The sequence below is a fragment of the Phyllopteryx taeniolatus genome, chromosome 16, assembly GCF_024500385.1.
Source record: "Phyllopteryx taeniolatus isolate TA_2022b chromosome 16, UOR_Ptae_1.2, whole genome shotgun sequence".
Lineage (NCBI taxonomy): Eukaryota > Metazoa > Chordata > Actinopteri > Syngnathiformes > Syngnathidae > Phyllopteryx > Phyllopteryx taeniolatus.
The window spans coordinates 13,992,891-14,013,861 of record NC_084517.1 but is presented as its reverse complement, the minus strand read 5'-3'; the positions used below and the strand labels follow the sequence as shown (position 1 = coordinate 14,013,861).

The 20,971-nt window shown below is 40.4% G+C and overlaps 2 protein-coding genes across 3 annotated transcripts; one reads left to right on the top strand and one right to left on the bottom strand.

Moving 5' to 3' along the window:
- Positions 1-2,852: 2,852 nt before the first annotated feature.
- On the bottom strand, positions 2,853-11,426 carry ankrd40 (ankyrin repeat domain 40). The gene is made up of 5 exons (XM_061749363.1): positions 10,955-11,426; positions 10,376-10,524; positions 9,513-10,133; positions 7,206-7,387; positions 2,853-4,843 (listed from the first exon to the last, which is right to left on the bottom strand). The coding sequence occupies exons 1-5, from the start codon at positions 11,086-11,088 to the stop codon at positions 4,700-4,702; spliced, it is 1,230 nt and encodes a 409-aa protein (XP_061605347.1). The 5' UTR covers positions 11,089-11,426; the 3' UTR covers positions 2,853-4,699.
- Positions 11,427-13,859: 2,433 nt separating this feature from the next.
- luc7l3 (LUC7-like 3 pre-mRNA splicing factor) lies at positions 13,860-19,475 on the top strand. 2 transcript variants are annotated; one of them, XM_061749456.1, is made up of 11 exons: positions 13,860-14,062; positions 14,446-14,512; positions 14,627-14,666; positions 14,951-15,095; positions 15,195-15,272; positions 15,352-15,456; positions 16,256-16,417; positions 16,556-16,917; positions 17,038-17,258; positions 17,352-17,575; positions 18,849-19,475. In XM_061749456.1, exons 1-10 carry the CDS (start codon positions 13,964-13,966, stop codon positions 17,540-17,542), a joined length of 1,470 nt encoding a protein of 489 aa, XP_061605440.1. In that variant the 5' UTR covers positions 13,860-13,963; the 3' UTR covers positions 17,543-17,575; positions 18,849-19,475. The 2 variants fall into 2 exon arrangements, with proteins under 2 accessions (XP_061605440.1, XP_061605439.1); XM_061749455.1 differs by having other exon boundaries at positions 17,352-19,475.
- The last annotated feature ends 1,496 nt before the right edge of the window (positions 19,476-20,971 follow it).

The window sequence follows — 20,971 nt, the reverse complement described above, 5'->3', positions numbered from 1 at the left end:
AGTAAGTAACTACCACACATTTTTGTAACATTTTTATTAGTAGTAGTCAGTGTACAGCTTGTATAACAGTGTTAATTTACAAAAGAACTCAACAAAGCCATTCATGTTGAAACAGCTGGCAACAAAAGTGAGTACACCCCTAAGTGTAAATGTCCAAATTGGGCCCAATTAGCCATTTCCCCTCCATGGTGTCATGTGACTCGTTAGTGTTACAAGGTTTCAGGTGTGAATGGGGAGCAGGTGTGAAATGTAAATTTGGCGTTACAGTATTGCTCTCACACTTTGTCATACTGGTCACTGGAAGTTCAATATGGCAAATCATGGCAAAGAACTCTGAGGATCTGAAACATAAAAGAAAATAATTGTGGTTCTACATAAAGATGGCCAACGGGTAATGATATTGCCAATGCCCTCAAGAGTAAATTTACAATGTTATACAAGCTGACTACTTTACAACATAGCAAAGTTTAATTTCATCAGTGTTAAGTTCCATGAAAATAAAATGTTTACAAAAATGTGAGTGATGTGCTCACTTTTGTGAGATACTGTGTGTCCTTTTATTATTTTTCTATGAAATATCATTAAGTCGCCACGGGTCACTTGAAACGCACGAAATAATTAGAAGTTGCACAACCGTCTGAGATTATGGTCAGATCTTGTAACAAAGAGGCAGTGGAGATATCTCGAAGAAGGTTGTGTACGGATTTACTATATGTGGCTTACGACCTACCAGAGAGGTGCACAAATGATAAAGGTCATAGTCTAAGCTCAGCAAGAAAGCCAAGTAAAGTACCTGTGAGTGATGTCGTCTTCCGTCTCCATTTTTTAAATACTCTTAAGGGCCTACTACGTAAACTGAGGTGTTTCCACTGCCAACAGTGGAAGCATGGGAGACTGGTAGAGCTGCTTTAAAACAATGACGGGCTGTTCATAGTAAGCTCTTTATGAGTGCCCCACTCGAGAACAAAGGAGAGGGCCACGTCCAGCCACAGTGGGGCCCTAAGCTGATTCCTCAATACAGGTCTAGACCAAACATACTGCACGGCAGACAAACGGACATGTATGTGCAGGAGCATTTCTGCCCAATGAAATGTACTCCTACTACTAGCGAATTATGATGAGACCCAGGCACGTGCACAGACATTTTTGGGGGCAGGTCCTCAAGACAAAATAAGGGCACCCATCACCATTATTATACATACAATTCAAAAAAACAGTAGTAGATATGTTTAATTATGTATTTATTTCAGTTAATACAATCAGCACAGTCAATAATACAACTATTAACAAAGGACTTGAAGGAAAGCTGTGCAGTGGCTATAAAAAGGACACACACCGTTCGGTTCAAATGGAAGGTTTTTGTGATATACAAAAATAAGACCAAGATAAATCATTTGGAAACCTTTTTCTCTCTCACTATTAGTTAACCTATAAACTCTACAACTCAAATAGAAAAAAAAGGCGAAGTAAAAAAATATTTTTAAAAAAATAATACATTGCTGTTAAAACCCAAAACAATATTTTTGGGAGGCTGAAACTGGATTAAACAGCATCAATTTATTTCAAAGGAGAAAAATTGAATGCGTAAAATAATTGATAAGCTTGGTCATAGAACAATTAAACTCAGAAGGTACCACTTTAGAGACAATCCACTCAGAACAGTTCTACGCCACTGCAGACGACAATAAGATAAGCAGGACAGAATATGGATGGATAGAAATTGTTACTTTGACCATTATTGTATTACTAAGTGCATAAAGTTAATGCAACTCTTCAAATGATGAGCGTATACTATAGGAAGCATTTGTCCCATGCACATTTCGTGCTAAGATTATGCAATATTTGTGCTCCTTGGTTTGCTTTGCCTGAACATCTGCTCTCCACATGGGACTGTTGTATTCGTTCATTCAAGAGGCGTCACAGACACACAAGGTGTATGTGTACGACCATGACTTAGCTGTTGTTTATGTACTTTATATCAGAAAGGGAACATAACAAAAGGTCTTGATGAGTTGCGGCATAACAAAATGTACTACAGTGGCTTGTTGTGCAAACCTGATTCAGGAATATACAGCTGGAGGGTGAAGTTATGATAAAAAGTTGCTTTTCAAAGAGATGACTCATACTGAAGATGATGTATTTTTTATTATAATTAGTAATAATAGTTATACAGCTTTACTGATTTTTTATTTGTCGAAATGTATACTTCCATTATTGTTTGTTTTTTATTGAAGAAATATCTTAGCACAGTCTTTACAATTTATCGCAATTTTCATAGCCCTTATTGGTATAGTGCGTAAGATTTATTTTTTAAAATAATATAGCAATTCCATCCAAAAACTATACTACATGCTAGTCTATATTAACAATTATTGCTACCACAGCACATGGTCTAATTTCCTTATCAGATGTAATGGAATGGTGGGTTAGTTCAATGTGAATACATTGATCAAATTTAGTCTCAATTGATGGGTGGTTGAAATGTTTAATTTAACCAAATGTTGGTGGTCCAGAAAACCAGGACATTGATTCATTTTTTTTAAAAGATAAATTACCATTTACCAGGACATTGATTCATTTTTTTTTTTAAATCTATCGATTTCGGTTTAGTCCCTTAAATATGTTACGCTTTATGCGGACTATTGTAAGACTAATAGGCGCGTCTTCTCGCAAAAACGAATTTAACAAATGACTATGGCGGTACCAGATTAAAAAATAACTCATGACTCTACCTCCCCCTAGTGTTTGTAATGTTGCATTTCAACTATATTAGGAAACTTTATCATACCCGCTACACAGACTCAATATTAATAAAACGATACTGCATTGGAATAAAGGAGACAGAGAAGACATGAAGGCATTCACCATGCTTTATCAAAGAACACAGACAGGTCTCCAGAACGAAATACACAGCTTCAATAGTGCCTACGATTATGTCTGCAAGTACACAGGACGCATCTTTTATAAAAATATCAGACTCTGGATGCATAGGTTAAGTCAAACTGTATTCTGCTTGAACTCTAGAACAATAAACAAACTTGCAAATATTGTTAGTCCTCTCCTTTTCACAGAATCCAACATGAGCCATAAACCCCATTTTAAACATGACACTCTCACCCTGTCTAGCCTGGTCCTTCCTCCTGCTCATTTAGGTCTCAATAAAGCCGTTAACATTGTTTTTACTTCACATTGCAACTTCCAATGTCCACTTCAGCTTCCGACATAAACGCTTTGACACAAACACAACAGGTCTACCCGGTTTAAAAAAAAAAAAAAAAAACGAAAAAAAACCTAAACTATGCTTATTAATAAAAAAATATCCATCATAAAGTAAGAGCTTCGGGTATACATTTGTAAAGTAAACAGCACTGGGTTAGAAATATTTTGATTGTAGGATGTACAATGAGACTTAATCTACGGCCCCACTGTCAAGAAATGAGCCCCAGCGTGAACAGAACACAATGGTGAAAGCAGCATTCACATTTCCATGACTTAAGGCCCATTAACATCTTAACATACAACAATTAAGTGTTATGACTCATCTTGTCAGTGCAGTTTTAGGCTAGGTCAAAGACTTTTGTTATCTAATAAAGTTAAGATCAAAAAACAAAAAAGAAAAAAAAGAAAAGAAGACTGGCATTGAGAAGGTTAGCCAAAATGGAGGCAACCCCGCACCTCCCTCCCCTTGTGGCTTGTTACTAAATTAACTATCGGAAAAATGACTCGGATGAGCAGGTGCATTTTTCATTCCTCTCCACTTTGTAGGAAACAAACTTGTTCAGCTGCATTCCTTTGTGATGCTCTGTGGTTTGCTTATCAGCAGGTCAAACTAGCTTTGTGACGAGAACGGTCCGTCGTATTGTTCAACGCAAGTTGCAACCTGTGAACGTTGATGGGACCCTCACACGCAACTTAACAGTAGCTCCGAGTCTTGTTAATGGAAAGCAAAATGTGTGGTCTGGCCTTGTGATAATAGTTAAAACTAAAATATGAATACTTCAGAGATGGTGAGGTATTTGAGAATTTTAAATAACTAAGAATTTTAATTGGTACACCGGAAAAACTATAAAAACTACATTTTTCTTTTCCAGTGTAATTCATCTCCATCGTCTTGGAACGTGTGCAGACAGCAGTTAAAATGATCAGTCCAAACAGCCCAACAATTAAAGCAACTAATGGGAGCTCCCCTCTTGCAGCAAAGACACAAGGGTGAAGCAACAGCATGTATAAAGGTGTGTAAGCAAGCTGGAACATGTTCTATCACTTCAAGTATATTGTACTTGCTCTGTGGCTCTGATCTGCGACAGTTATGCAACTGTGTGTGACACTTTGTCCCACACATGTCCATATAAGGCTATTGCAGAAACCCCAGGAAGACAAGCTAATGTCCCCGAAACAACCCCTTGTCATTCCCTTGGAGTCTTGGCACAAGGTGCACTGGGTGACGACGGAGAGAGAGAGGCCCAAATATTTTCTCTCATAATCCAAGACACCATGCATCAGTAATCTCTCAGAACTAGTTGGGAACACTTAAGCAGCAAAAAGGCCCAGGGGAGGACAAAGAGCTTGAGAACTTGAAAGACGCAATCCCGCTATGAACAAGCTGAACAAAGCTCGACAAGGGATCTGGCAGGAAACTGGTTAGCGGCCGCTGGAGTGTGGCTACAGAAGCCCGTGAGAAGCAGGGAAAACGGGCAGTCTAGTAGGTGAGGCGGGAGGCCTTCATGTTGTAGCAGGGTCTGTCAGTGAGGCTCCCCGTTCCAGAGAACAAGGACAAGCCCTCGGATTTCTCCAGCACGACCTCCAGCTCCTGAAAGTCCTGCAGCCGGGCAACATCTTTGTCCTGGACAAAAGAGGGATATCCGTCCCATATTGGACCAGTCATTGTCACTGGTCACAACACACATGAAGCAGCACATTTCTACTTGTTCCTGCAATCCCTAAATGCAGCAACAGCATCTAGATTCTAATAACTCTTACATACTGTGCTGTTCACTTTCCATGCACACATAATTGTGTTTATCAATATATGAACTACAGATCTTTTTAAAATATATAAATAGTCTACTGATATTAATAAATGGCTGATTAATGTCAACGTTTTAGATTAAAGTGTATTTGCTACATCACAGCTCACTTATTTTGCATTGCAGGTGCAGATCTCACAACTGTGTCCTCTGTATGACTTCTGTTTAGGCTTTACAAGATCAGGATTTTTCGGGCCGATCACCTCTCAGCGAGTTAAAACAAAACGATAACCGATCATCGATCCGATCACATGATACAGGAATATGTCTATTTAAATGACCTATTCATTTACTGTAAATACTTGTGTACCTAATTGCTAAAAAAAAAATAATCTATTTACAATAAATAATGTATCTTTGTTCCTCTATTTATGCCAGTGAGGCATAGTGAGCCGGGTTCAATCCCCGGCCCCGCCTGTGTGGAGTTTGCATGTTCTCCCCATGCCTGCGTGGGTTTTCTCTGGGCACTCCTGTTTCCTCCCACATCCCAAAAACATGCATTAATTGGAGACTCTAAATTGCCCATAGGTGTGACTGTGAGTGCGAATGGTTGTTTGTTTGTATGTGCCCTGCGATTTGCTGGCAACCAGTTCAGGGTGTACCTGCCTCCTGCCCGATGCGACCCTAGTGAGGAGAAGCGGCTCAGAAAATGGATGGATGGATGGATGGATAGATGGCAGGAAGTAAATACAGTAATTAATGTGTCCACTTTTTGTGACATTTTTGTTTGTTGGTGTGCCGTTAGATTTTTCAAATGTAAAATATGTTCCTTGGCTCCATAAAGGTTGGAAATCACTGCTCTAGTCAGATCGTGTATTCTAATCAGTCAGGTCAAACCAACATTACAACATGACAGAAATAATGGGTGCTAACTTACTGTAATTAAATTACTTGATTTTTAATTAAATTACTTCACCCACACCGAAACTTTAGAGCATGATTCGACAGAACGGCGGCATGTTTACGTCCAACTGTTCGTGGTACCACTAGCTTGCTAGGCTACATAACGTTTTGTTGCCTGCTTGCGAGCCGTAACGTATTAAAAGTACGGGAACATACCTCAAGCAAGCCTTAAACGAACGTCCTCTCCTCTACTGAGCACCGGTGACCACCAACACATGTTTTTCCCCATTTTGTCCTTATAATACAGTCAGCGTGATCCACTTTTGTTGTCGTCGCCACGGTAACGAGTGTATCCGGTCGCATTTGAGTTGAGTTGATCGTAAAAAACGTGATGCGGTGGTATCGGAATACAAGGTTTTATTGCAGTAGTCTGACATAGTGCAAGCGGGAAAGAGCAAATTTGTCTTGTAGTCTGATCGGGCATTACGTGTTGTCGGTCTGAGATGTGTTGTCTGTTCCACACCGCCAACATTTTGTAAAAAAAATTTTTTTTTTAAAATAACTTTATTTACAGGTCTATGGCAAAAGACACGCGACAATGCTAAAAATAAACTAGCTTTTGGATTCAAATATACTGTGCACGATGGCGATGCGGAGTAAATGTCTTTTGCGGCGTCGATCAATGACGTCATTGATCGGATCGGCGAATTATGACATTAAAGCCGATCAGCTTAAAATGCTAATTATCGGCCGATACCGATAAGGCCGATAAAATTGGTGTAAAATCTACTTCTGTTCAATGAGTTTAGAATGTATAATCATTCTTAAGCTGTTTTACTCTTTCGATATTCACCCATGAACCTCCAAAGATCAATGGTTTTATGTTTCTTCGGGAACCTGTGCAAATGTGGTGAAAACACAGACAGTTCTCAGGACTGTTTCAAACTCTCTCGAACACTGTTACCAGCCCCCATAACAAAAATACACATATTTATGGCATTAACAGTTTCAAGATTCCCAACATTTACCTTGATATAAAGGTAAATGTAAAATCTATTTTAGTAGCAGTAGATCAAACTTTGCTTGTCACAGCTTCATTGTACACAAATTGTGTAGCACCAAAAGACACAAAAGAATGACATTTTTAAATATTTGTATGTATATTTCGAGTCACTTTTGGAAAAGTCATCACATTTCAGGGTGAAAGAATGCATTGAGGGTATTTTTATTGCTGTCAAATGTGAAAACAGGTAATATTTTGCCTCAAACATTATGTAAGGGGACAAAAAATAAATAAAATAAAAAACAAACAGGGTTAATTAAAGTGCATCTCACCTTTCTTAACATGGTGTTTGGCAGCTTGCGGATCTTCTCCACGTGCTCAGTACTGATATCCAATTCGCGGCAGCAGACCCTCAACAGCGCACGATACGTGAGCTCCTGGCGGTCCAGCTCCACCTCGATGAAGTCGTTCTCACGGGCGTTAGGGTTCTGGATACGGACCTTCAGTACTAATTCTACAGTGGGATTGAAGCCAAAGGTGGGTTCATCGCAGTAAGATTTGGGACAGTATTTTGGGACAGTAACGCTATTCTAATTCAAGTGACAGACTACTACAACCTACTGCCATAACCAAATAACAACTCGTATGATTATCCACATAGTCATACAACAGCTCTTTTACAGTGTGTTCTGTGAACCAATCAAGTCAATCCATCCAGCTTTTCATCACATCAATCAAAAATGTGCTCTACATATTACACAAGCGCCCATATACCACACATTGTTGTCCACGTGTATATTGCTGCGCCAATATAACAGTTGATCTTGAACTCATCTTTTTGCAACTGTGTTTTGTTGTGCTCTGTTTTATTTCCCTCATGGGATTAGGAAAGTCTATTTACACGTGATTTCAGTCCGAAAAATGTAGCAGTGTTACATATACAGCGAATCCCCGCATACTTGTACCACAGCACCTACGGTTTCACATACTGACAGATTTTTAAAAATATATATTTTTCACCCTTTTTCCCTCCAATTTTTATACGTTTTTTTTTGGGGGGGGGGGGGGGGGGGGGGGGGACTAACTCCGAAAATGCTTACTGGCAGTTTATCGCTGCTTATTCAATATTGTTTTGGGTTACAAACAAACAACAAATAAATAAATGGTTTCAATGCAATTAGAATGGGTATCAATTGTCTGTGGATTTTTGCTATTCGCAGTGGATAGGGGCCGGACCGCAGCGTCCACTGTACGTACAGTGGATAGAAAAGGTCTACCAACCCCTGTTCAAATTTTGTGATGAAAAAAAAAAAAAAATCAGAACAAGATAAGTCATTTCAAAACGGTTTCCACCATTAATGAAAAACTACCTTAAGTCTTTTAACGGGAAAAATTAAAAAAACATACAGTAATCTGGTTTCATAAATATTGATATTCGATTGGATTCAGGTCAGCAGTCTAGTCGGGCCATTCCATCTTCTTAAGAAGCCATTCTTGTTGATTTAGTTTTGTGTTTTGGGTCAATGTCATGCTGAAAGATGGATGTTTCGCTTTATCTTCATCTTTCTAGCAAAAGTCTGACTTTCTGCTAACATTGACTGGTATTTATTACTGTTCATAATTCAATCCACCTTGACTAAGGCCAAGGTTCCAGCTGGAGAAAAACAGCCCCAAAGCATGATGCAGCAACCACGACGCTTCCCTGTCTTTTGGTGATGAGCAATGTTGTGTTTGTGCCAAACATACCTTTTGGAATGATGTTACTATTGCTTGTTTTTTACTTCCGCACTCTAAAAGGTTAATTTTTTCCCCCCAATTGATTGCCACGGGTTATATGTCCCATATGAACAGCGGTGTGTAGACTTTTTATATGCCCTGTACATCTTAAAGCAGCTTGAAGCTAGTCGTTTATCAGAAAATAAATCCCCCAAAATAAGTATATTGAATTAGTTCTATATTGTTTAGTGTTTGTCGCACTGAGGTGACCATTATTGACCAATCAACGACGACAGCGTTTTCAGGTAGACCCTAACTCCCAGCCAAGGCACATATTTTACATTAGAAAAATATTACCGCAGACCACCCCAAAAAATGTCACAAAAGTATATGTACTGAAATAATGATCGTCTCAATTTACTCACAAATGTATTTATTCAGTGTCAAATTTGGGCCTGTACAAAGCTATTATTGTGTTGTATGAACTGCAACAGGTGGATATACAGGTTAATTGTACCTTCTGCTACCTAGTGGAAAAAAAATTTATTGTTCTGCTTGTCACTATAAGTCACTAGCATAGACGTTGAACAAAGACACATTATTAGTCGTAAATAAATAATCATTTTTGGACCAATTAAGTGAAATTGGATAATTTCTCACAGCACACCTAATGATCTCTTACGCGACATTAATATGCTGTGCCACAGTGGTTGGGAATCACAGCTCTACTGTACCATGGTTGTTGGTATCCTAATGGAATGGTGCCAAAGGTACACTGTAGATTAATTATTTTGGTCTGCCTCACAGCTCCTGAGATAGGAAAGATAATATATGGACCTGAAACAAACTGCTTCATCAAAAGGGGGCCAGGCAGTACTTACATGACACATTTTTGTAAAGGTTGGAAAAGAGTTTGCTCTCACCTTGTACATTGACAGGGAAGGTGCTTGTGAAGAAAAACGGCTGGAATGCTGGCAAAGGTCCGCCTGGCTGACTGTAGCCTATCTGCTGCGGGACAGACTGCTGCCTGCTCACTGTGGGGTTGGATGGAGCCTGGACCTGACTCCCATTGCTGCAAGCCATACCTGGGCTGGGTGAGGCCAAAGGAGGCGAGCACATGGTTCCATTGTGTGGGACTGCGTGGTTAACAAGGTGCGGCTCGACTGACAGATTCATGGGCACTGTGCAGTTTACAACTGTGTGGTTATGAGATGGAGCTAAGCCAGTTGCCACGCCATTTTGCTCAGCCAATGGAACAAATTCCCTGACTTGAACTTGGTTATGAGTGATGGGGTTGGTAGGTGGAATGGGGTCATCAGAGGCCAGGCTCTGTGGCATCTGTAAGTGCTGGGTTGGAGAACGTGGGGCTGAATTGCTGTCTGTGAACTCCGGGTGTTCCACAGATCCATTTTGTGCATGGTGCTGAGAAAGGAGGAGCTCCATCTTGTTATCCATCTTTGAGTATAAAAAGGGAGGGTTGGACAAATAGTTGGGGATGATTGGCAACTCAGGCTCCTTGACTTCTGGCACGTCCTCCACTTCAACTGTGGAAGTAAAAAATGCAATGTAGCTAGCATTACTATATCATGTCTGCATTAAGTTAGTCCATGAAATAAGAGACAGTCAAATTGATTCTATTTCTAAAAAAAATAAATACCGCACAAGGTTATTGCAAACGTAAGCAATGTTTTGTTCATGTCCAATGGTAATACCTTCATCCATCTTACATAAAGACTATAAAAAAAAGTTATGAAGCAGAAAAATAATGTATGTGACTAATGTTTACCTCCTAAAAGTCGCTTGATCTCTGGTTTGGATGTGAGCTGTGAGGCCAGCTCATCCTTAGCTGTGAGGATGTCTTTGTCCGCACCACTATTAAGTAAGTAGGACACGATCTGCTTATGGTTCCGCTTGCATGCCCAATGCAGGCAAGTCCTGGTGAGATTAAAGACAACGCAAAAACAACAGCTAATCGTAACATAGATTGATTTTACTTTACTATAGTATTGTATAATTATTACTAATGACTACATAAGTGATGTTCATGATTGGGGAAACTTTTGTACCTGTGAAGTATATTTTTTCTCAGTGAGTTGTTTTTCTTTTTTCTGTTTTTTTGTTTGTTTGTTTGACATCCCAAATTACCCACTAAAAGGATTTCCGACAGGCAGCTCCAAAGGATTAAGACATGATTTGCCTAATAGGATAGCACAGGTCAAACCAATCACATGCAACTCACCAAGCAACTTCTTGACGTTGTTAAATTAAGCGTCAATTCTTTACATTCAGTGACGGCAAACACATTTTGTTGCTTTTCACCTCAGGGAGACTTCACCTAACGTTATGCTTTAGTTCTCGAACTTACCATCCATTGATTTCGTTTTGGGAATTGACGTTTACTCCACTCTCTACCAATGTCCGCACTTCGTCAATGTCCCCGATGGCAGACGCCTCCCTCAGTCGCTCCTGGAGTTCTTTATCCAACGAAGTGGTGGACATGTTTGCACGGTCTACGAGAGTCCCGAGTTCATAGGAGATACTCAAGCTTCACGAGTTAGCCTGACAATAATAATGGCCAAACAGTACTTGCTAGCTTGACTATGTCATACCAGTCTTTGGGGCTAATGTTAGCTGGTGATAAGAAACTGCTTCAGCTAATGCGAATTGATTATTTAGCGTTTACAGATTAGCGTATAGCGATTCCTCGTTTGCACTCGGCTCGGTTTGTAATGTCACAGTCAGCACCGCTTTCCAGTCGATCTGATCGGCGGCGTCTGCGTTCCTTCGGCGGGTTGCCAGAAGCACCGCCACATCATGGGGGGACACTTTTGGATGTAACAACGACTTAGTATACCGGATTGAGGGAGTTGGCCCGTTGCACCATACGTCAGTGTGCCCGCCATATTGGAGGTGGCAGTAAAGTAATAATGGATTGCACTTCATAATGCGCCTTTCTACACAGTGAACAGTTAATGGCACTCATTCACCCATTTACACAAATTATAATTAGGCACCAAAAATAACATGCCACTTTTAATTTTATTATTATAAGCAGGACCACCTGAGGAGCCTGTGGCTACTCTAAAAATAACTAATCAACAGGGCTGGGACATTGAGATTTCCTAGGAATGTTGTAGAAGTGATCATTTGAAAATATAAATACTTGTAGAGATTTTTAGAAACAAAATGTTACATATTGATATTGATAATTGTGGGAAATAATTTACATGATCAGTGTTTTCATATAGATGATCATTATTTATAAATAATAACATATAGTTAATGGTAATTTGAACACATTTGTTATTTCAGAAATGTGTATCAAACTTGTAGCCCTTCACATTTAAATAGTAAGATACCCAAGAAGTAGCTCTCAGATTTAAAAATGTCAGTGACCCCTGGGCTAGGATATAGGCAGTAGTAAGCATTCAGGGCCAGCGAAGCATTCTCTGTTGGCCTAGACATGGGGTACTCAAATAAAAATCTTAATGAGTCAAATTCCATTTATCAAGGACGGTCAGAGCACATGCGGTAAAACTGTAATATTCAAGTCCTTTTCATCCAAAACAACAAGGAAAAATCCATCCATCCATTTTCTGAGCCGCTTCTCCTCACTAGGGTCGCGGGCGTGCTGGAGCCTATCCCAGCTATCATCGGGCAGGAGGCGGGGTACACCCTGAACTGGTTGCCAGCCAATCGCAGGGCACATACAAACAAACAACCATCCGCACTCACATTCACACCTACAGGCAGTTTAGAGTTGTCAATTAACCTACCATGCATGTTTTTGGGATGTGGGAGGAAACCGGAGTGCCCGGATAAAACCCACGCAGGCACGGGAAGAACATCCAAACTCCACAGAGGTGGGGCCGGGGATTGCATGTTCTCCCCGTGCCTCCGTGGGTTTTCTCCGGGCACTCCGGTTTCCTCCCACATCCCAAAAACATGCCTGGTAGGTTAATTGACAACTCTGAATTGCCCGTAGGTGTGAATGCGAGTGCGAGTGGTTGTTTGTTTGTATGTGCCCTGCGATTGGCTGGCAACCAGTTCAGGGTGTACCCCGCCTCCTGCCCGATGACAGCTGCGATAAGCTCCAGCACGGCCGCGACCCTATTGAGGAGAAGCGGCTGAGAAAATGGATGGATGGATGGATGGAAAATAAAATGTCACTTCCTCTTTTACAGAAATCAAAAAAATAGTTGAATAAAACAAGACATGACTCCTTCATGAATCAAAAACAATATAACAGGAACTGTTCAAGAACGCTTTTCTTTAGAACAAAAAAAATAAATTAGGGAAAATATATTATGAATCAAGCATTTCAGTAATTCCAAAACTAACACATGCTAAAATAAAACCAAATGGTTATTCTTTTATTAATTCTGCATCTGAGAATGGCTTCTTGTGGTTACCCAAAATCAATGGACCATGACACTCAAACTCTTTCATGCATGAATTATGACAACCTAGGTCAGGATCTTCTTGTTTCTCTTTAGCCATACAAAAAAAACAAAAACTTCTTTTTTGGCAAACATACATTATTTAAAGGAGTTTATGACAAGTCCACTAGGATGGACAATATGTGATCACATCAGCATGCCCAGCACTGTCATTGGAATACTGCTACCATTTACTGTTCCTGTTTTTTTATTTATTTTATTATTATTATTTTTTGGGGTGGCTGGGGGTCGGGGTAACCATTCATCAACACTGTCACTAATATCATGCTCACTTGACTCGGGGGGTGTATGCTCAACTGTCCTACATGACTATTATGCTTTGCATCTGGCCTCTACAAAACGAAGACATGAAACTCTCATGAATCATGATAGAACTGCTAGAAATTATACAAAATAGGTCCAATCGGTCCACTTTGCCACATTCAATATGGCGGTGAAATATACGTACTAATCAGCCCACAAGGAGGTAGCTATGTAACATATGCCTGTTGTAAACTTGGCGTCAACGATTGTATTCATATAGATTACTGAACATTATAAAGTTTATGTACTGTTTTTTGCTAGTGGTATTAATAATGAAAATATCAAATGTGGCTGGATGCTTCTATTTGACCAAAAATGTGTTTGTGTTGCGTGTACAGAATTACCTGAATGCCTAAGTTAGTGTGAGGGCATTATCATAATGTCCATACACTATCGTTTTATGATGAGTGTGTGTGGTTTTCCATGAAATTCCATCGTTGTTGTTATTTCCGGGTCAAAAGTCTTGATTCACTTTCGCAGTTAGTTAGTGACGTCACCGCAGCTGCCATTTTGATTCCGATGTACTTTGGTTTGGGCGCACTGGGATGGTGTGAACTGCAGCTCCGCGATCTACTGTTGTGTTTGACAACAATATTTCCAAGTTAAGCAAAATGCTTTCCGCAGCCCAGTTGCTCGACGAGTTAATGGGACGGGACAGGAATTTGGCCCCGGACGAAAAGCGATGTAACGTCAAATGGGACGACGAGAGCGTAAGTTAGCATTCTTGCTAATGCTACCCTCGAGGGTTTGATCGCTAACGTAACTGAACGTCTCGTGTTTGCGGAGCAAATACGCGTTGTCTATGTCTTTGAAGCATTTTAAACGGTTAATCGTGCAGTTATCGAATAAAGTATCCGTACAAATATACACGACGCACCGTGGCATAAATGTTATTCCGCACACGTTGAATCATTGTTAGCCTACTAATGCTAATGGTAGACCTCACAATGAAGCATCAGTTTCATGCGTTGCGATGTGGTTCATGCAGGAAAGATTCACTTACTTAAACTTAGCTGAAGTGTCGAGATCGATATTTTGCCAAAGAAGGAAAATTTGAGGACCTTGAAATTAAAATTTTCATCTCTGGCTTTAGGTGTGTCGATACTATCTGTGTGGCTTCTGTCCAGCAGAATTATTTACAAACACACGCTCCGATTTGGGTAAGTCAAACACCAGTATACTATTACACGTCGCACGATTGTAAACGTTCACAATACATTTGTGACATGACAAGAGAAGCTCACTGATGAACGATTTCCATTTTCTGTTGACAGGCCCTTGTGAGAAAATCCATGATGAAAATCTTCGCAAAGTGTAAGCAACGCATTGTTGCACTTTACTTTTTGCCGTGTGTCCAATCATTGGACTCAGTATTGAAGAATGTGCACCTCTGTTGATATAAGTTTCCCCATCCTGTGAATAATTAAAGCAATAGCCACCTGTTTTTAATACAATGCAGATATGTCTTATTTGTTAATAGTTTTTAACTTTATTTTGTGTAGATGTGAGCTATTGGGAGAATGACTGACTTTACCCGTGTAGCTGATAATGTATCATTCTGTCTAGCTATCTTAATGTTGTATTTTGTTTTTGTCTAGATACGAAAAGAGCTCACGTTTCATGAAGGAGGGCTATGAGCGAGACTTTCTGCGCTATCTGCAATCGCTCCTGGCCGAAGTCGAACGGCGAATTCGCCGAGGACATGCTCGCCTCGCTCTTTCCCAAGCTCAGCAGAATGCAGGGGTTTGTGCTGCATATTTTTCTATAATAATTATGAAAATGTGCAAATTATAGAGAAAGGTATTGTTATTTGGTACTAAAGATAGTGTTTTTTCCCCCCAGCAAGCTCCAGCTCCAGCAGGAAAGAATGAGGAGAAGGCTCAGGTTCTGACAGAAAAGATTGAAGATTTAGTCGTACAGGTTTGTTGCAAATAATGCACAATGATTTTCCTTTTTCACCACTTATGTGGTTGATTTAACACTATCTTTTTTTGCATAGATTGAGGAGCTGGGCTCTGAGGGTCGTGTGGAGGAGGCTCAAGGAATGATGAAGCTGGTTGAGCAGCTCAAGGAGGAGAGAGAACTGCTTAACTCCAACCCTTCGGTGAGTTACCTAGCTCAGTCTAATCAGTCTACATCTGCTGTCTTAAGGGTTAATTTAATCCTGTCATTACTAAAATGATTTTTGTACTTTATTCAATTTTGTAAAGAAAAAAAAAAGCAATAAATGAGAACTTGGCCGTTGACCCTCCAGAATTCCAGCCATAAAGTACAACCACTGCACTATACAGTTTTAAATAGCCATAACATACCCTACATTAAACTACATATAATTTTCATGCAAATCTATTTTATATGTACTGAAATCTAATATTGATTCAACAGATATGTTTAATAGGTACTCTTAGTTGAATATTTAAGCAGTGGGGGAGTTGGGATTCTTCCCTCACAATTATGACGCTACATGGATTATATTAGTCAACGACGAGATGAAATCAATTTAAAGTCCCGACCAACGTTACCTCTAAGCTGCGCCCCTGCGCAATCGCGCACTTCTAGCACGTACTCAGCGCACAAGAAAATCTATGCTGCGCAAAAAAATAAAATAATTCAGGACTACTGTGGTTAAAGCATTTGCATTTCAAGTGGGCCAAATCAATTATATTAAAAGTTAACCAATGAAAATTGCTGCTGTAATTTGGTTCTTTAAATAAGCCATGCAACTTGCTATGATCCAAGGTTTTGAACAGGTGTCATACTGGTGTGTGGCCACAGCGGGCACATCTGATGTTACTCACAGTGGTCCTCGGTGCACTCAAGGAGCTTGTGTGTCTGCCCAGACAGATGAAAAATTAGAGGGAACATTGGTCCCGACTGATGTGGTTTTTTTTTTTTCAATTTAGACCATTGAGAGCTTTGCGGCCCAGGAGAAACAGATGGAGGTGTGCGAGGTGTGCGGAGCCTTCCTGATTGTGGGCGACGCTCAGTCTAGGGTGGATGACCACTTGATGGGAAAGCAGCATATGGGCTATGCTAAAATCAAATCTACTGTAGAGGAGCTGAAGGTAATAGCACCACAGTTTTGCAAAAGTGGGGGGAGATACAGCAATGGCAAAATGACAATATTTTTGCTTCTAGCATGTGCCTAAAATTCACTGCCGATCACTTGTAATTAACTTAGTTGCTTGCTCAACTTCCAACAGGAGAAACTACGACGCCGCTCAGAGGACCCTCAAGGGGAAACCCCAGTCGTTAAGAAAGACAGAGAAGAGCGGGAGAAGGAGGAGCGGGAGAAGAAGCGTAAAGAAGAGGAGGAAAAGGAGAAGGAGCGAGAAAAAGAAAAGGAGAAGGAGCGGGAACGTGAGAAGGAGCGTGACAGGGAAAGAGATCGGGACAGAGATCGGGACAGGGATAGAGACAGAGATAGGGACCGACGAGCACGGCGAAGCGATTCTAACAGTCGCCACTCCAGCCGAGCATCAGACAGGAAAAGAAGTCGATCACGGGATCGTCGGAGGTCCAGGAGCAGAGACAAAGACAGAGACCGTGACCGCAGACGCAGCAGGCAAGCCAAATTCTTATTCTCTAATGTCAAGAGTTTAGAATCAAAATGATAACCCACAAAATATGCAGTCATAACTGCAGTGTAATATTTCTGTATCACTGACATTTGAATGTCCCGCAGGAGCCGGGATAGAGACCGAGATAGAGAGAGGGATAGGGACAGGAGACGCAGCCGTGACCGCTCCGACCGGAAACGACGTTCCCGCAGCCGTGACAGAAGGAGGTCACGAAGCTCGGAGCGCAGACCTCAACGGCACCGCAGCCGCAGCAGGGACCGGGACAGGGAGAGAGATAAGGAGAGAGACAGAGATAGAGACAGAGCGCGCTCATCCAAAGAAAAAGGTGACAAACTATGTCTGTTTATTATTTACTTATTTATTTTACAATTTGTAAAGTGGATGATCACACCGACCCACCCCATGATGTTTGTTCCAGAATGTAAGGGGTCTGAGGAGAAGAGCAGCAGCTCCAAGAAAGACAAGAACTCTGATGGCAACGCTCCTGCCGTCAAGGCTTCAACAGAAGCAGAGCCGATGGAGACAGAGGCTGCCGCCTCGGCCTCCCCCCTTCTCCTTAACGGCCAGCAAGAGCTCCTCCTTTCTGAAGGTGACACTCAGTCCAATTAAAACTGATCTGATAGGACCTCAGATCAGACTCAGGTAAGTGTGTCCTTCTCCTCGCCCCCCTGACTCCCCCAAACCCCTCACACACCCCCACCCCTCCCACGCTACCTCCTTCCCCTCCTGCTCCCACCTTCTTTGCATTCACTTAAATGCTGATGATGTTTGTCTGATGTACCATATCCTGTTTTTGAATAGTGCATCATAAGTATGCACTGAAGATGAAGAACTAGGCCTGATGAATGAGAAGAAGGTAGAAATCATTCACACAAAGCCAAGAGGGAAAGGCCAGTGTAGCCCTGAGCAAACATGCCCAGAGGTACCCCCTCGTTTTGTATCGCTTTTGATCCTTCAAGATGTTTTGGTCCTTGTGGACAAAAGTAGCAGGAAAAAATATTACAGTATGAATCCAACCAATTTTCCTTCCTGCATTTTTTTTGTCCAATTGGCAGTATTTATTTGATAACGTGTTAAGTTGAATTCAACGTAGATTACAAATGGTTACAAACAACTGTGTGTTTATATGTACCCATAGCAGGGACTATTTTATCCTCATATGTAAACACACAGAAATACTTGACTAGCAAATGCCATGCATTTCCTTACTGTGCCTGATAATGCTATGCACTGTGTGTGTTTTTTGCGGGGTGGTGGTGGGGGGTAGTCATAGGAACTGGGGGGTGGGCGTGTAACGTAACTAACTAACTGGAGGGTAGGGTTTATGGCATAATTTGCAGCTGACTTCCACACCTCACAGCGTTGGTGTTGTGAGCGAGACCACATGTGAAAAGGGCAAATTAAAAATCAAGGATACTCTCTGACTGTCAAAGTGTGCAGGTACTCACCCCAGGTACTCCTTTCTATACCCACATCCTTTTGTCAATGCTGTTGCCTGTCTCCACAACATCAACTTGAAAGCTTGAGTGTGAATTTGTGTTGTTTAGCTTTCATCATTCAAGTATAGGAGAGCGCGCCTGCTTGATTAACCTCTGCTATAGGGTTTAATGTAGTCCTTTCTGAATCATTTGTATGTCACATCTGTCCACTTGCATAACTACTGAGGAAATATCACAGTGTCAACACTTGTAAAATGATTTAATTTTAAAGTGGTGTCAAACTTTGTAGAGAGTTTGTCAGCATTTTCAGCCAAACGCTGACAAGGCATGTCAGAGGAACTTTGTAATCTTTTTCTTTTTTTATGTTCTTTCTGAGATATTCTGTTATTGCTGATAGCAACTATTTGTTTTTTCTGGACCAGTTGTTGTGGGGTCCTTTACTAACATTCCATTTTGTGAACATGTTTGCCCAACAGGGGAATCTGAGATACCCATTGGAGGAAGAACAGGAGGAGAGAATCCCAAACTCACCTTGACCCTGGCACTTCGCTGCTTATAAACAAGGTGATCCACATATGCATAGTGGCTTACATAAAATCAAGAACATACATGTGGAAAGAGGGAGGAAAATATTACTACATTGGTTTTCATATCTGTTGATCTCATAGTTGGATGAGTTGTTGTGGTTAATATAATGTGTATTTTGGGGGTGTAGACATCAGTCAGACATCACTTGAAATACCAAACTTGGTAGGCAGAGTACACCCGTTTTCTTTTTTTTTTTTTTGAGACTCTCCCCTTTTCTCTGCATTTAGTAAGAGCTCATTAAAAAAACAATATTTGTTGTTTGTTTTGGTGTGTCAGGTCCTACTTCACTTTCTGATATATTTTTTATTTTTTAAATAATGATGTAAAATGTTAGTCCAATGAGAGGGCTTGGTTCTTTTTTTCCTTCCACGTAGAGCTACCAATGATTTGCTCCTCTTGCTGTAAAATATAGTAATTTCCTTTGAATCCAAACATTTTGGTTAAAGACTGAAGATGTGATTAGTGGTCAGCTTCAAATGTTCATGTGTTCTTGAGAAATAAAAGGTAAAAATGTGTTACTATTGTGTTCTTCCTTTAGATTCATACAAAAAAATCTAATGTCTATAGGGCCTCTTAAAAATCATGGGTTACGTAAGATACGTCTTTATGAAGGGTAACTGCAGCAAATGTTTTTTTTTCTCTCTCGATAGTGGGTATAAAAAGGACACAACCCTGGTAAAATGATCATTTCAAAACCTTTTCCACCATTGATGTGACTTAATAGCTTGCACAGTTAAGTTGAAAGATTTTAGTACAAATAGCTGAGATAATGTTGCACAAGTGAGCACAACCTCTATTAACTGGGGATGTGACTGTGTTCAGAATGACTCAATCACATTTAAACTCAGGTTAAATTGTATTCTGCACACGCCTGCTTCCATTTAAAGAGACTGACACAGAGTACACATCGAAATGAACCGATTGTGGTTTTGTAATGGCCTTGTCAGAGTCCAGACCTGAAACTGATCGAACATCTGTGGGGTGATCTTGAAGAGGGCTGTGCACATGCAGGAGATGCCTTGCAATCTGGCAGAGTTGGACTGTTTTTGCAAATCAAGATGCGGCGTTGATAGATGGAGTGCTGTAATAGAAGACAAACGTGCTGCAACAAATCACAATATTTGAGAGTGCATATTTATGAAAGTTATTGAAAATTAGTTTTTCCTCTTAAAAGATGTCCAATATTTTTTTTTTTTACATCACTAAAACCTGACATTTGAAGATTTGTGACAAAAGTATCAGGATAAATTCTGAAGTGTAAGAGGAATATCTTCTCATATTCAGTGGAATGCTTCAGAGGGAATATGCCTCAAGAACAAGACAGACTAAAACATTTAATGGCTGGATGTGCATTCAAACGCATAGAGAATGTCAAATTCAATCGACTTAAGGTTATATTGTAGTGCACTAAGGTACATCCTGAGATTTCATTCAAAAGGTGCATTTTCAAGGTAAACAACTAGGAAAAGTGAGGATATTATAAAAAAAATAAAAAAACGGCTAAATTATCACCTACCTCTCACTCAGCAAGCTCTCATGATGATGACATCATTCTGTAACTTGTGTGGCGTACATTACCAAGTAATTGGTACGGTTAAGCTAATGCTTTTTTTTGCACTCTGGATAAGTGATGGTCCTGCCACTTGACAGCTGCTGAAAGTAACTAAAACGTTACTTTTTTCTAATTTAGTTACTTTTTAAATCACATAATCAGCAAAGTAACTAAATTACTTTTAAGATCAAGTAACTGAGTTACTTTTTCAAGGTAACTGGCAACACTGCTAACGAATAAATTAAAAACTGTTTTTCTTCGGCCTGACATTGTATTGGAGGGTTGTGCAGATGGCTGGAGTTCTTATGTGGCAGCAGGGGGCAGTATGTGCTCATCAAGGGATTAGCACATACAGGACTCATGTACACTTACTGAGTACAATCTAGATCAGGGGTGTCCAAACTCATTTTTGTCGCGGGCCACATCGTAGTTATGACTTGCCTCGGAGGGCCACTACGA